Source organism: Anguilla anguilla, chromosome 8, assembly GCF_013347855.1.
Source record: "Anguilla anguilla isolate fAngAng1 chromosome 8, fAngAng1.pri, whole genome shotgun sequence".
In the NCBI taxonomy this organism is placed as follows: domain Eukaryota; kingdom Metazoa; phylum Chordata; class Actinopteri; order Anguilliformes; family Anguillidae; genus Anguilla; species Anguilla anguilla.
In genome coordinates, this window is record NC_049208.1 from 2,732,502 (window position 1) to 2,748,842 (window position 16,341).

The following is a 16,341-nucleotide window of genomic DNA, read 5'->3' on the forward strand; positions in this document are numbered from 1 at the left end:
TACAGCTTAAAAGGTTAAAACATGAGTGACGTTGATTAAATTAGTAACACTGATAAAAGAAATGATCCTGGATGTTTTAGTAATAAAACATTATCTAAAACTTTGTCAACTCTTGTTTTTTTTTTTCTTTCAAAGTCCGTATATGCGTTTTTTTTTGTTATTCTTTATGTATTTTTACAAACCGCTTGTAACACTGAAAATTTCTCACGTGGAAAAGTGATTTTTTTTTTCTCTTTAAGTTGAGGCACACCCCGGTTTGTCCACAGTAATGAAGTGAGACACAGTGTCTGGGTTAACTCCCCCTCTCCTCATGACTCTACGCGTGTTGTGTAGTAAACTAAGTGTGGTTTAACTCCTCCGCCCCGTTCTCTTCATTCCTCCTCCGCCTCCTCTTTCTTCTCTTTGTTCTCGGAGCCCTCGCCCGCGTTTCTCTCTACCTCCTCCACCGCCCCGCTTCCTCCTTCGCTCTCCTGTGTCTCCATGGCCTCCTCTTCCACCTGAGTGTGACCTTCCTGCGTCTCCTCTTGCGTCTCCTTGTCCTGCCTCTCCTCCATCTCCTCTTGCGTCTCCTCCAGCGTCTCCCCCTCTGTCTCCTCCTGCGTCTCCTTTTCTGTCTCCTTCTGCATCTCCTCCTGCGTCTCCCCCTCCCCCTCCTCCTGCGTCTCCTCCTCCGCTGTCTCTTCCTGTGTCTCCTCCTCCGCCATCTCTTCCTGCGTCTCCTCCTCCGCTGTCTCTTCCTGCGTCTCCTCCTCCGCTGTCTCTTCCTGTGTCTCCTCCTCCGCTGTCTCTTCCTGCGTCTCCTCCTCCGCTGTCTCTTCCTGCGTCTCCTCCTCCGCCGTCTCTTCCTGCGTCTCCTCCTCTGCTGTCTCTTCCTGCGTCTCCTCCTCCGCTGTCTCTTCCTGCGTCTCCTCCTCCGCTGTCTCTTCCTGCGTCTCCTCCTCCGCCGTCTCTTCCTGCGTCTCCTCCTCTGCTGTCTCTTCCTGCGTCTCCTCCTCTGCTGTCTCTTCCTGCGTCTCCTCCTCCGCTGTCTCTTCCTGCGTCTCCCCCTCCGTCTCCCCCTCCATCTCCCCCTCAGTCTCCTCCTCGACCTCCTGCAGCCCAACTTCCCCCACCCGCACCTCCTCAACTCCCTGTGCCTCCTCGTCACGCCATGCCTCTTCTCCCCGCGTCTCTTTGCCTTCCTGCTCTAGCTCCTCCCCTTCCTCCTCTGGCTCCTCCTCCTCATCCTCCCCCGCGTGTTCCCTCCACTCTTCCTCGCTGTCCTCACCTTCCCCAACCCGCACCACCTGGATCTCGTCCTCGCTCACTCCTCCCTCCAGCTCCTCTTCCTCCTCCTCCTCCTCCTCCTCGTCCTCGCTCTCCTCCTCGTCGCGGTCCTCCGAGTCCGGTTGGGAGGGAGGGGAGGCGGTCCTGCCGTCGGCCTGCTCCCCCGCGGCGGGCGTGTCCGCGCCTCCCTGGGCCCCCGGCTCGGCCCCCTCCTGGCGCTCCTGCCCCTCCTTCTTGCAGTAGGAGTAGCGGTGGTTCATGTGCTGGGAGTAGGAGCCCGAGTGGGAGAAGCGCTTGCCGCACTTGTCGCACTGGTAGGGCTTCTCCCCCGAGTGCAGGCGCATGTGCTCGATCAGGTGGTGCTTGTGTTTGAAGGCCTTGCTGCAGATCCCGCACTCGTGAGGCCGTTTGCCTGAGGGGGGGGGGGGGAGACAGGGTGAGGCTCAGCATGGACACCCCCAAAATCTACCCCCACAAGCGACCCCGTGCTCCGTCAGAATACAGTGACCTCCCCAAAATTCACCCCCCACCCTCCCACCCCGACCATACACTAACCCCGCAAGGACCCGACCGTCTGTGAGAACATTACCATAACGTTAGTGAGACGCTTTTCAGCATAACGTTAGCTATACTTTTAGCAGTGACGTTAGCGATGTGCTTTTCGCCATTATGTTCGCTATACACTATACATACAACATGATGTTAGCGATAAAGTTTTCACTATTATGCTAGCAATAAAGTTTTCGCTGTGATGTTAGCAATAAACTTTTCGCTATGACATTAGCGATACACTTTTCGCTATGATGTTAGCGATACACTTTCCTCCATAACGTTAGCGATACACTTTTCTCCGTGATGTTACTTGTCTTGCTGACCTCCACTCCCATCACTGTGAGGCCAGTGTAGAGGCAGCAGCTATGCAGAACCTGACCTCATTCTGGCTTTTCAGCAGAGCTGTTATTGCGTTGTTAGGCAAAAGAAAGCAACTTGAGTGCAAGTTTAACGGAACATTCTAGATGGGAGCTTGGATCAGAACCAGTGTTCTGCAGTACAGCCCCTCGGGTGGCTGGAGAAATTGGACGGGTTCGGCAAAGGTGTCGTAATCGCAGCCTGAAGTCATTTGGACCTCACAAGCCCATCCTCAGCCAGGTACCCTATAAACTCTTAGTATGTGTGAGTGTGTGTGTGTGTGTGTGTAGAGAGTGTGAGTGCTTGTGAGTGTGTGTGTTTGCATGTGTTTAGGGTTTCGACACTGTGTGGAGTTTTTTTTGGAGTACGGTGGGGGGAATGTGGTAGGTGTGCAGTGTTTGGGGGGGGTGGTGGGGGTCGGTATGTGCCTGTGTGCTTGTTGGTTGGCATTTGGGGGCGGGGGGGTGGTTTGCTTGCGGTGTTTGGGAGGGTGCACAGTGTCTTGGGAGAGGGGGTGGGGTTCTATATGTACCTGTGTGGGTACTGATGGTGTAGTGTTTGGGATGGGGGGATGGCTGTGTGCGCAGTGTTTGGGGGGGGGGTGTGTACAGGGTTTGGGGGGGAGTGGGGGTGTGTGCGGTGTTTGGAGGGGGGTGTACAGGGTTTGGGGGGAGTGGGGGTGTGTGCGGTGTTTGGATGGGGGTGTACAGGGTTTGGGGGGAGTGGGGGTGTGTGCGGTGTTTGGAGGGGGGTGTACATGGTTTGGGGGGAGTGGGGGTGTGTGCGGTGTTTGGAGGGGGGGTACAGGGTTTGGGGGGGGGTGTGTGCGGTGTTTGGGGGGGGGTACAGTGTTTGGGGGGGGGTGGGGGTGTGTGCGGTGTTTGGAGGGGGGGTCGGTACAGGGTTTGGGGGGGGGGTGTGTGCGGTGTTTGGAGGGGGGTGTACAGGGTTTGGGGGGGAGTGGGGGTGTGTGCGGTGTTTGGAGGGGGGTGTACAGGGTTTGGGGGGGAGTGGGGGTGTGTGCAGTGTTTGGAGGGGGGTGTACAGGGTTTGGGGGGGGTTGGTACATACCCGTGTGCTTACTGACTATGCACGGTGGTTTGGGGGGGGGGTGTGTGTGCGGTGTTTGGAGGGGGGGTCGGTACAGGGTTTGGGGGGTGGGGTACAGGGTTTGGGGGGGTGTGTGTGCGGTGTTTGGGGGGGGGTACAGGGTTTGGGGGGAGTGGGGGTGTGTGCGGTGTTTGGAGGGGGGGTCGGTACAGGGTTTGGGGGGGTGTGTGTGCGGTGTTTGGGGGGGGGGGGTCAGTACAGGGTTTGGAGGGGGGTGTACAGGGTTTGGGGGGGAGTGGGGGTATGTGCGGTGTTTGGAGGGGGGGTCGGTACAGGGTTTGGGGGGGTGTGTGTGCGGTGTTTGGAGGGGGGGGTACAGTGTTTGGGGGGGAGTGGGGGTGTGTGCGGTGTTTGGAGGGGGGTGTACATGGTTTGGGGGGGAGTGTGTGTGCGGTGTTTGGAGGGGGGGTCGGTACAGGGTTTGGGGGGGAGTGGGGGTGTGTGCGGTGTTTGGAGGGGGGTGTACAGGGTTTGGGGGGGAGTGGGGGTGTGTGCGGTGTTTGGAGGGGGGGTCGGTACAGGGTTTGGGGGGGAGTGGGGGTGTGTGCGGTGTTTGGAGGGGGGTGTACAGGGTTTGGGGGGGAGTGGGGGTGTGTGCGGTGTTTGGAGGGGGGGTCGGTACAGGGTTCGGGGGGGGGTCGGTACATACCCGTGTGCTCGTACTTGTGGCGCAGCAGGGAGCTGCTCTTCTGGAAGATCTTGTCACACAGGTCACACGCGTACATCCCGCTCTCCGTCTTCCTCATCTTCTTCCGCGGGGGGGCCGAGTCCGAATCGTTCTGCTCCTCCACCCCCTCTGAGCTAGTGTCCAGCCTCTCATCCTGAGGGGGGGGGGGGGGCAGGAAGGGAGGGAGTCAGAGATATCACCAAGTCTATGAATCCAGTGCGAAACCAGCTGGGCTGTATTCAGAAGTCCTCTGAGAGAGAGAGAGAGAGGACTGATCAGGGATCAGTTTGGCCCTTACGCTCATAATGGATAAGAACAGGATACTGATCTCAGATCAGCACAGGATGCGGACAGAAACCTGATCTCAGATGCTTTATGAATACAAACCCTGACGTTCAGGCGGTAAGACTCAACATGACCAACTGAAAAGACACAAGGGAACCCTCTGAAGCAGTGAGGATCTCAGACGAGCTTCTCTTGTGAAAATATTAGTCCAAAAAACACCCGCACTCCAGTTTGGGGGATACAGACACTCCAGTTTGGGGGATACAGGCACCCGTTTGGGGGCAGGGCATGCTTTTTAAGGGCCAATATCTGTGGTGCCTGGAGAAAGTTATGTTCACGCAAGGTCACTGTCGGACAGAGACACACGTACAGGAAGTGACATCATTAAGGTCACTTCCTGTTCAGAGAAATGCGGAACGCTGGCAGCTCTGCGGGTTTACAGCCCCAGTGAGGACCCGCCTGCGATGATGTCATCCTGCATGGAGCGCACCGCCAGAGCTGCACCTGGTCAGCCAATCAAAGTCGACCCGACCTGACGAGAACATGACAGCGTTCCCACGACGACCAGATTTATTCCATTAGCATTTGAAGCGTGAATGCAGGATTTTGTAAATTATTTCTTTATGGCGCAACTGTCAGGGCTTTGAGCTATAGGGCTCCTCCACCCTCTTCTCCCCTAAGAGCGTGGAGGAGAATGTGCGGCTGGTGTTCATACAGCCCTGCACTGATCCAGGGTCAGTTTTGTGCTGGTCGTGTCCTAACCATGTCCATTATGAGCTAAATGCAGGACTGATCCTAGATCAGCAGTTGTAATCGGAGCCTCTTCTGTCCACGCCCTCGTGCTGAACACACATGCAGCGCTCCTGAGCGCCAGGTTCGGGGGGGGCGGGGGGACTGGGGGCAGGGGTTCGGCCTCTCTGGGGGTTGGGAGGGGAGGGTTATTTCACCTCTCCGCTCCGGGTGAAATATGGAGGTCTTTAAAGACTCTGCTCGACAGGTGGAGCTGAACCTGGCAGCAGCAGAAGCCGACCTCGTGTGGAAAGCAGGCCAGAAATGAGCTCTCTGGCCACCGGGCTCTGACTGAGCAGTCAGGAGGGACGCATTACGTCCCCACAAAGCCTGCGTTTAACGGCTACACACCCTCCAGGACACGCCGACACACCCCTCCAGCACACCGCACTTATGAGGACGCACCGCGTTTAAAACAAACAGCCTTTTATCACTGCAAAATAAAATCTGTAATATACAATGATTTAAACCTTAACACATTTACTGAAAATAATTCTGAAGAGACCCGAGGTATAATAAAAATGGCCTTCAGTTTCTGGAAACGAATTCCTGGAAAGTAAATGTTTATTCTGTTTCCCTCCCTCTCCACCTCTCCAGCTGCCGTGTGGTGAGTGTTCTGTGCTAAAATGGCTGCCGTGCATCATTGGTGCTGCTCATTGGTGGAGTTTCTCCCATCACTGTGAAGTATTATATACAGTAAAAACAATTTATTATTATTCTTACTATTATTAGTAGTAGCTGTAGTAATAGTAGTAGTAGTATTACATCGGTGTTGTGAAGTGTCCTTGTGTACCTCAGAAGGTGCAGCATAAATAAATAGGCATTATTATCTCTGTGTATTTTCAGTGACTGACCTGGAGACAATTGTTATTATTATTATTATTAGTAGTAATATTGTAGTAATAGTAGTAGTACTGCAACAGTTTTGTAAGGTGTCCTTATGTACCTGAAAGGTGCAGCATAAATAAATAGGCATTATTATCACTGTGCATTTTCAGTGACTGACCTGGAGACAATTGTTATTATTATTATTAGTAGTAGTAGTAATATTGTAGTAATAGTAGTAGTATTGCAACAGTTTTGTAAGGTGTCCTTATGTACCTGACAGGTGCAGCATAAATAAATAGGCATTATTATCACTGAATTTTCAGTGACTGACCTGGAGACAATTGTTATTATTATTATTATTAGTAGTAGTAATATTGTAGTAATAGTAGTAATATTACAACAGATTTGTAAGGTGTCCTTATGTACCTGAAAGGTGCAGCATAAATAAATAGGCATTATTATCACTGAATTTTCAGTGACTGACCTGGAGACAATTGTTATTATTATTATTATTAGTAGTAGTAATATTGTAGTAATAGTAGTAATATTACAACAGATTTGTAAGGTGTCCTTATGTACCTGAAAGGTGCAGCATAAATAAGAGGTGTTGTTATCACTGTATTTCCAGTGACTGACCTGGAGGCCGTTGGGCTGCAGGGGCTTCTGCGGGGCGGGGGCCGCGGGGGGGCTGCTGGCGGCGGCGGTGGCGGTGGCGGTGGTGGCGTAGGTGTAGGCCAGCTGCGGTATGAGGATGGTGTGCTTGCTGGCGGTGACGGCGCGCAGGCAGGGCAGGCTGCCCTGCTCGGTGATGGCCAGGATGGTGGGCAGCTGGGTGGCCACGATGCTGACGGGGTTGGCGCTCGGGGTGACGTAGATGGTGTCGGAGGTCAGGGGCGCGGGCGCGGGCGGCTCCTTCTTGGCGCACGTCAGGTTGAGCGGCTCCTCCTGGACGGAGTAGGCGCTGCCCTGGTGAAGGCCGGCGGCGCCCCCCCCCTCGCCCCCCTCCCTGGGGAGCTTGGGCAGCGACAGGTCCAGCGGCTCCGCCTGCCCGTCCTCGTCCTCCTCTTCCTCGGACTTGACGATGACGAGGCCGGTGGAGGAGAGGTTGAGCGGGGAGGAGGGGGGGTCCTGGGGGGGGTCGCCGCTCGGGTCCTCGTCCGTGTCCGCGGGCTCCTCCAGCGCTTCGGTCGCGGGGGGGGGCGGGGCATCGGGATCCGCCGGGGGGTCGGACCCGGCTCCGGCTCCGCCCCCCTCCGACGCCTCGTCCCCGGACTGGGGGGGGCGGGGCGGCCCCCCCACGGCGATCTGGCCGGACCGCATCTTGTGGAACCACCGGCGGACCACGTGGGCGGGCAGGCTGACCGAGTCGGCGATCTTGGCGAGCTCGGCGGCGGTGGGCTCGGCGTTGAGGGCGAAGTAGGCCTTGAGCAGCGAGAGCAGGTTCTTCAGCGGCGGCTGGCCCGCCACGCCGTCCGCCAGCAGGGCCGACACGCCCCCGGGGTCCGCCCCGCTCTCGCCCTCGCCGTCGCGCTCGCCGTCGGCCGCCGCCGGGTCCGCCGCCTCGCGGCCGCAGTGTTTGAGCGTGTGCAGAGCGTCCAGCCCGCCGGGGCAGTCGTCACACAGCAGACACGTCCTCTCGCCGTCCGGCCCCGCCCCCGCCGCTTCCCCCGCCCCCTCGCTGCCCGCCGGCTCCGCCTCTTTGTTCTGCTCCGCCTTGGGGGCGGGGTCCTCGGGGGCCGTCTCCGCCTTGCCGGCGTCCGGGGCCCGGGCGGGCGGGCCCTCCTTTTTGGGGGCCTGGGGGGCGGGCGCGGGCGCGGGCGGGGCTGGGTGGGGGTTGTGGCTGGGCTCCAGGCTGTAGTTGATGATGATCTTAGTGGTGCCGTCCTGGTCGACGATGGGAAGACTGATGGCGGAGATGACGGAGTGGGTGGCGGTGGTTGCCGTGGCGACCCCGCCGCCGGGCCCCTTGGACGCGTTGGCGGCGTTGAGGTGGGCGCTCTCCAGCACCTGGCGCAGAACGTTGCCGTCCACGGCCACCTTGAGCACGCTCTGCAGGTCGCTCAGGTTGATGCTGATGGGCGAGACCAGGCCCACCGTGGGCAGCACCACCGCCTGGACCACGCCCTGGGGCGGGGCCGGGGCCGGCGGCAGGGCGGGGCCCCCGTTGAAGACGCCGTTGGCGGCCGGCGCCAGAACCACCGGCTTGTACTCGTACTCCAGCGGCTCGGCTTTGATCTGCGTGACCGGCAGCTGCTCCTGGAGCGGCTTCCCCGGGTCGGGCTTCTCCCGGGCGACGGTCCGCCCGGCGGGCGCGGGGGAGGGGGCCAGGGACGGGGAGGGGGAGGGGCAGAGGGCGGGCTTGCCCCCCGGGCGGGGCCGGCCGTTGACGGGGACGGGCCCGATGCACTTCTTGCTGCTGATGTGGGAGCTGTAGGAGCCCGAGTGGGAGAAGCGCTTCTTACAGTTTGGACACTCGTATGGCTTCTCTCCTGCAGAAACACACAGCGTTACACTACACAGGCCAGAGGACACACAACACCGTTACACTCCGCAGGCCAGAGGACACACAACACCGTTACACTCCGCAGGCCAGAGGACACACAACACCGTTACACTCCGCAGGCCAGAGGACACACAACACTGTTACCCTCCACAGGCCAGAGGACACACAACACTGTTACCCTCCACAGGCCAGAGGACACACAACACTGTTACCCTCCACAGGCCAGAGGACACACAACACTGTTACCCTCCACAGGCCAGAGGACACACAACACTGTTACCCTCCACAGGCCAGAGGACACACAACACTGTTACCCTCCACAGGCCAGAGGACACACAACACTGTTACCCTCCACAGGCCAGAGGACACACAACACCGTTACCCTCCACAGGCCAGAGGACACACAACACCGTTACACTCCACAGGCCAGAGGACACACAACACTGTTACCCTCCACAGGCCAGAGGACACACAACACTGTTACCCTCCACAGGCCAGAGGACACACAACACTGTTACCCTCCACAGGCCAGAGGACACACAACACTGTTACCCTCCACAGGCCAGAGGACACACAACACTGTTACACTCCACAGGCCAGAGGACACACAACCACACACACACGGTTACACTCCACAGGCCAGAGGACACACAACACAGTTACACTCCACAGGCCAGAGGACACACAACCACACAAACACCGTTACACTCCACAGGCCAGAGGACACACAACCACACAAACACCGTTACACTCCACAGGCCAGAGGACACACAACCACACAACACACCGTTACACTCCACAGGCCAGAGGACACACAACCACACACACACAGTTACACTCCACAGGCCAGAGGACACACAACCACACACACACAGTTACACTCCACAGGCCAGAGGACACACAACCACACAAACACCGTTACACTCCACAGGCCAGAGGACACACAACCACACAACACACCGTTACACTCCACAGGCCAGAGGACACACAATCACACACACACAGTTACACTCCACAGGCCAGAGGACACACAACCACACACACACAGTTACACTCCACAGGCCAGAGGACACACAACCACACAAACACGGTTACACTCCACAGGCCAGAGGACACACAACCACACAAACACGGTTACACTCCACAGGCCAGAGGACACACAACCACACAAACACGGTTACACACCACAGGCCAGAGGACACACAACCACACAAACACGGTTACACTCCACAGCCCAGAGGACACACAACCACACACAACACTGTTACACACCACAGGCCAGAGGACACACAACCACACAACAGGGTTACACACCGCAGACAAAAGGACACATCCACACAACACAATTACAGACCACAGTTAGAAGGACACACAACCACACAACAGGGTTACACACCACAGTCAGAAGGACACATAACCACACAAGCAGAGAGACCGCTGTGGGGGTATTTTGGGGAGGGGGACCCCAGTGAGATTTGGGTACAGGGGTGGGGTATTTTGGAGAGGGGGGGCCTCAGTGAGTGGTACAGGGATGAGGTATTTTGGAGGGGGGGGGGACCCCAGTGAGGTTTGGGTACAGGGATGACGTATTTTGGGGAGGGGGACCCCAGTGAGTGGTACAGGGTTGAGGTATTTTTGGAGGGGGGGGGGCACCCCAGTGAGGTTTGGGTACAGGGATGACGTATTTTGGGGAGGGGGACCCCAGTGAGTGGTACAGGGGTGGGGTATTTTTGGAGGGGGGGGGGGCACCCCAGAGAGGTTTGGGTACAGGGTTGAGGTATTTTTGGAGGGGGGACCCCAGTGAGGTTTGGGTACAGGGTTGAGGTATTTTGGGGAGGGGAACCCCAGTGAGTGGTACAGGGGTGGGGTATTTTTGGAGGGGGGGGGGGGCACCCCAGTGAGGTTTGGGTACAGGGGTGGGGTATTTTGGGGAGGGGGGGGGGTATTTTGAGGTGCTCACCGCTGTGGATCCGTAAATGCTCCTTCAGGTGGTGCTTGTACTTGAAGGCCTTGGTGCACTCGGTGCACTTGAACTTTCGGTTCCCCCCCGACTGCGTCACGTGTACGCGCTGAGGGACAGGAGAAGAGACACGGCGTACGTGTGTGTGAGTCAACAACCCTCCACAGTGTGTGTGTGTGTGTGTGAATCAACAAACCTCCACAGTGTGTGTGTGTGTGTGTGTGTGTGAATCAACAACCCTCCACAGTGTGTGTGTGTGTGTGTGTGTGTGTGAATCAACAAACCTCCACAGCGTGTGTGTGTGTGTGAATCAACAACCCTCCAGTGTGTGTGTGTGTGTGTGTGTGTGTGTGTGTGAATCAACAACCCTCCACAGTGTGTGTGTGTGTGTGTGTGTGTGAATCAACAACCCTCCACAACGTGTGTGTGTGTGTGAATCAACAACCCTCCAGTGTGTGTGTGTGTGTGTGTGTGTGTGTGTGTGAATCAACAACCCTCCACAGTGTGTGTGTGTGTGTGTGTGTGTGTGTGTGAATCAACAACCCTCCACAGTGTGTGTGTGTGTGTGTGTGAATGAACTCGAGTCCTGCGTATTCTCCAAACCTCCACAGGTTGTGTGTGTGTGTGTGAATGAACTCGAGTCCTGCGTATTCTCCAAACCTCCGCAGGTTGTGTGTGTGTGTGTGAATGAACTCGAGTCCTGCGTATTCTCCAAACCTCCACAGTGTGTGTGTGTGTGTGTGTGAATGAACTCGAGTCCTGCGTATTCTCCAAACCTCCACAGGTTGTGTGTGTGTGTGTGAATGAACTCGAGTCCTGCGTATTCTCCAAACCTCCGCAGGTTGTGTGTGTGTGTGTGAATGAACTCGAGTCCTGCGTATTCTCCAAACCTCCACAGGTTGTGTGTGTGTGTGTGAATGAACTCGAGTCCTGCGTATTCTCCAAACCTCCACAGGTTGTGTGTGTGTGTGTGAATGAACTCGAGTCCTGCGTATTCTCCAAACCTCCACAGGTTGTGTGTGTGTGTGTGAATGAACTCGAGTCCTGCGTATTCTCCAAACCTCCACAGGTTGTGTGTGTGTGTGAATGAACGAGAGTACTGCCTATTCCCCAAACCTCTGACACCCCGCACTGCCTCCTCTGTGGCCCTGTAATCTTCCACTTTACTCAGAATGGCACCTTCGTGTTTCTCATGAAGAGCAGAGTCAGAAATCCGCAGAGCTGCCAAATTACACGCGTCTGAGTTTCAGCTCAGATTTGCGTGAATGATGTAGCGGCAGGGACAAATGGAGTTCAGATCGATTGTAATGAAAAAAATCCATTAAAATTAATTTACGCAGTGATGTTGGGAGAGAGATAACCACCCCAGCCCGGCACTAATGGCATCTTGCTGGGGGGGGGGGGGGGGGGGGGGAGTCGTCCACTGCTTGCTAATTGAATTAAAAAGGCGGTCTGGCTGCACTGGGAGTGGTGGGGAATCAGCTGGAGATGCATCAACGCCAGAGCGTTAGGACAAATAAAAAACGTCACTCCTAAACAGCTGACGCGACAGAAACGTTTCTCTTATTTTAGTACACTCCCCTAGCTGGAGCAGTTTCAGCATTTCAGCTTCTGGTTCTGCTCCGGTTTTTCAATTATCGTACCGATTCTGTTTCTGGTTTTGGTTATGGTTCTGTTTCTGGTTTAGTTTCTGGTTCTGTTTCTGGTGATAATTCAGATTTTGGTACCCTTCCTGTTGTCATTCCGGCTCTGGTTGTGTTTCTAGTTCTGATTTTGGTTACGGTTGGGTTTCTAATTCTGATTCTAGATCTGATTCTTGTCTTACGCTGGCCCTGTTTCTCTCTCTCTCTCTCTGTTTTTGGTTCTGGTTCTGGTTCCAGCTTTTTTCATGCTGGCCCTGGTTCTCTCTCTGTTTCTGTTTTTGGTTCTGGTTCTGGCTCTGTTTATGGTTCTGGTTCTGTTTCTGTGTTTGGTTCTGGTTCTGGTTCTCTCTCTGTTTTTCGTTCTGGTTCTGGTTCTGGCTCTGTATATGATTCTCGTTCTCTCTCTGTTTTTGGTTCTGGTTCTGGTTCTGGTTCCACCTTTTTTCATGCTGGCCCTGGTTCTCTCTCTGTTTCTGTTTTTGGTTCTGGTTCTGGCTCTGTTTATGGTTCTGGTTCTGTTTCAGTGTTTGGTTCTGGTTCTGGTTCCGGTTCTGGTTCCGGTTCCGGTACCTGTTCTCGCCCAGACTTGTGCGCGGTCATGTGGCGGTCCAGCTGCGTGCGGTAGGCGAAGGTGTAGCTGCACAGCGAGCAGCTGAAGTTGTCCTCGCTCTTCTCGTGGCGGTACTTGATGTGCTCCTTCAGCGAGGTGTAGCGCTTGTAGCCCCTGGCGCAGTACGGGCAGGTGAGCAGCTGGGAGAAGGCGTCCGGGGTCCCTGCGGGGGTGGGGGGGGAGGTTCCCAAAATTACTTTCGACACTGATTCAGTTACACTTCATAGCCCTTAAATGACTTTTGCCACTAAAGGACTAAGAAAACTGTACAGTAGACTTCACCCGTGCCTAACCCGTGTCACCATTTCAAGCATTCCTCATGGCAATTACATTTAATCCAAGGTCTTAGAAAACTGAACTCTAGGGCTATGCCAAGAATGTTGAATTCAAAATACAAATGATATGCCTTGATATCCCTGAAGATGACTGTATGTACCTCTGCCAGAAATTATTTTCAGTTTTTTTTTAATTTAAATCCTTGATTTTCCCCAGTGAATGTGAGGACCATTTGCAGATATTTAAGGACTTGTGAGGACCCTGTTCCTGCAGCTGGTGAGGGTGGTCTGATGGGCTCTGAAGAGCACTAAAGGCAGGCACCCGGACTCAGAGACGAGCGATGGTGAGTGTGAGAGAGGAGGACGGAGAGCCGCTTTACGATGCTGAAATAATCATCCAATCAGAGGTTAGGGACCTCGAAGGCTTGAGGAAATGGGAGAGGGGGGGGGTGGATCCACAAGTGCCACCGTGCACCACTTTCAGCACCACAAGTCTGAGAAACACGGCCTTCTCAACACTGCAACGCTAGACATGTCTGCTGATATGGACGTACCGCACAAATCTATACAGGAAACAGGCTCGGGAGAGGATACTTTCTAAGCTTTTTAAATTGTGAAAATGTCACTAATCAATCAACTATGAACAGGCTGGCCTTATTATGGTAATTTAACACGGTTGATTAATTTTATTTAAAAACGTAACGTCTTTGTACAAGCTGCTTTGGAGTTTGAGTGCATTTTCTTGCTTGAGCCAGCAGGCCTTCTGATATATCTCAAAATATCTAACACATCCATCATATATAAAAACTGTCAGTCAGGCCGTACATATTCAAAAACATATTCTAAAACTGAAATAATGACATTTTATACTGTCAACTGCTGTTCTCATTGTTCCACAGTGTGTTTGTGTGAAAGCGGTTTTGGAACAACAGGTTGCTGCCCCCCACAGGACTGGAGGTGTTACTGCACTACTGAAAGAAAACTGCAGCGGTGGATGAAGGTAGGTGGGGGGGGGAGGGGGTGTTGTGGTCGGGTGGGTGCGTGGTGTTGGGTTGGGGGGGGGTGTAGGGTTGGGTGGGGGTTTTTAGGGTTGGCGGGGGGGTGTTTTTACCGTTTTCGTCGTGCCCGCTGGCCTCCGGCGTGCCCTGCCGCGCCTCCTCCTCCGGAGCGACGGGGTAGATGACGGCCGTGTCCCCCTGCTGGAGCATCTCCTCCACCATGGCGTCCGCGCTCCCGTTCTCCTCCGGCTCCGAGCCGCTCTCGGCCTTCACTGCGACACAAAACGACTGGATGAATGAATGAATGAATGAATGAATGAATGGTCACGTTTATATGGCACTTGTCCGAACGCTCAAAGTGCTTTACAGTGATGAGTGGGAACTCACCTCACCCACCACCAATGTGTAGGCCCCACCTGGGTGATTCACGGCAGCCATTTTGAATCAGTGGATCTCTTGGGGTCTACAGTGCCGGTATGAACTGTACCCGAATCTCCCCTGTACCCGAATCATCTCCTCAGTACCCGAACCTCACCCCTGTACCCGAATCATATCCCTGTACCCGAATCTCACCCGGTACCCAAATCATTTCCCTGTACCTGGATCTCATTCCTGTACCCAAATCTCACCCCTGTAGACAGTGTTTGAGCTCTCAGCTCTTTGACATGACCCCCCAATAATGACAGCAGTGACACCCCCCCCCCCTTTTCATGTGACCATGCTTTGTGTGGCGGGAGACAGCTGGTGGGCCCCTCAGGGTGATCATCACCCCCCCCCCCTCCATCACACCCCCTGCCCCCGCTCCCCACCATACCTCATTTTCCCCCCAGGAAGCAGAGACCAGGTGTCCCCCTGTCAGAGTGCCCCTCCCTCCCAAGCCGTGAAAGATCATGAGAATAAAATAACGGCTTAATGACACAAGCTTTTGGGGGGGGGGGGGGGCAGGGGGGCTGGCCTGGTCTGGTGGGCGGGTCTTCATTTAGCAACAGAAGACCAGAGTGGGGGTGGGGGGGGGGGGGGGGGGGGATTCTGCTGCACACGAGCGGGCTCTGTGAGTAGCACCTCCCCACAGCCGTGGCGGTATTACAGTACAGTGGGCGTTAGCGGGTTAGCAGCGACCGCGTCGGGCTGTGTTCAGCGCCGCTGCCTGTTAGCGGTGATCCGCTTTCAACCCGCCGCGGTAAAACTCCACTTAGCCTCTAATGGGCGACATCGGGACCAGAGAACTGCAGAGCCTCGCTCGTCTCTGTTAAAAACTGACACCAGCACCCCCCCCCCCCCCCCCGACCCTCCTCGGCATGGAGCCAGGAACCTCTGCCCGGTCAGCGCGGTAAAGCTTGTCTTCAAGCCTCCGCCGTACAGGCTAGCCAGCATTAGCGCCCCCTGCAGTCTTACTTTGGCTAAGCTACTAATATGTTCAGCGATATTTCGAGCCATGCTAACCTTGTTAATGGGCGCTGCAGTAATTCCCATCTATGCTAATGTGCTAATAGCACTGGCATAATTCCTATCTAGGCTAATGTGCTAATAGCACCTGCATAATTCCTATGCATCTAGGCTAATGTGCTAATAGCACCTGCATAATTCCTATTCATCTAGGCTAACGTGCTAATAGCACCTGCATAATTCCTATTCATCTAGGCTAACGTGCTAATAGCACCTGCATAATTCCTACCTAGGCTAATGTGCTAATAGCACCGGCATAATTCCTATTCATCTAGGCTAACGTGCTAATAGCATCAGCAGTATTCTGCAGCCGCTAAAATGTTGTTTTCTCCACTGAAACTCGTCTGAAGAATCACAGCCCCATAATGCACTATCGACTCTCATACAGAGGTATTCAGTTCCTAATGGTGATCAATGTCGAATTCACATTGTTTTTACCAAAATACAGAACTAAAAACAAAGAAGTTGTGTACCAAGTAAATGGAAAAGCCAATAAAATAGGCAGGATAATTAATTGAAGACTGGTTCAATAATGTTGCTTACGATCCTATAAAAAATGAGAAATACCTGCCAAATTGTCTCAAAAATTCGTCTCAACAGTCTGAAGATAATAAATGCTCAGATACAAAACTATCGTTTTTATATTCTTAGTGTGTTTTCTAGCATTATCGCATAATGGTGCAATTTCTCATACCTTAAAAACAAAACAATCACGTTTATCCCCCTCACAATACAAATCTCCCCGCTGGTGAATTTATCAATATCCCATTAGATTGAGAGAAGAGAGAGAGAAAAATAGCAGGCAGGCAAAGTGGCCATGCTGGATATGTAGGTGAAAAAAAACAACACTCTGGAATCTGCACACACATTTTCCCACACGAAATTAACGAGCTCCACGTAGCACTAACGAGGGCTAATTAAGACTGTGCACTCCGAAAGAATGTAACCTGAGGTTATGCATAGACAAATCAGCCCCCCCCCCACCCCAATCCTTCCCCCCCCGCCCCCAAAAAACCCCCAGCCCTTCCCATAACAAACGGCCCTCGCTCCCA

At 54.5% G+C, this 16,341-nt stretch overlaps 1 protein-coding gene across 1 annotated transcript in view; it reads right to left on the reverse strand.

The window, feature by feature from the left end:
* Positions 1-371: 371 nt before the first annotated feature.
* LOC118233444 (zinc finger E-box-binding homeobox 1-like) overlaps positions 372-16,341 on the reverse strand; it is a 58,709-nt gene continuing 42,739 nt past the window's right edge. Inside the window, exons 4-10 of the mRNA XM_035429231.1 lie at positions 13,957-14,115; positions 12,531-12,733; positions 10,318-10,426; positions 6,491-8,343; positions 3,935-4,106; positions 702-1,678; positions 372-656 (exon numbers count right to left, since the gene is read on the reverse strand). Coding sequence (XP_035285122.1) covers positions 372-656; positions 702-1,678; positions 3,935-4,106; positions 6,491-8,343; positions 10,318-10,426; positions 12,531-12,733; positions 13,957-14,115 — 3,758 coding nt within the window. The remainder of the gene's footprint in view (positions 657-701; positions 1,679-3,934; positions 4,107-6,490; positions 8,344-10,317; positions 10,427-12,530; positions 12,734-13,956; positions 14,116-16,341) is intronic.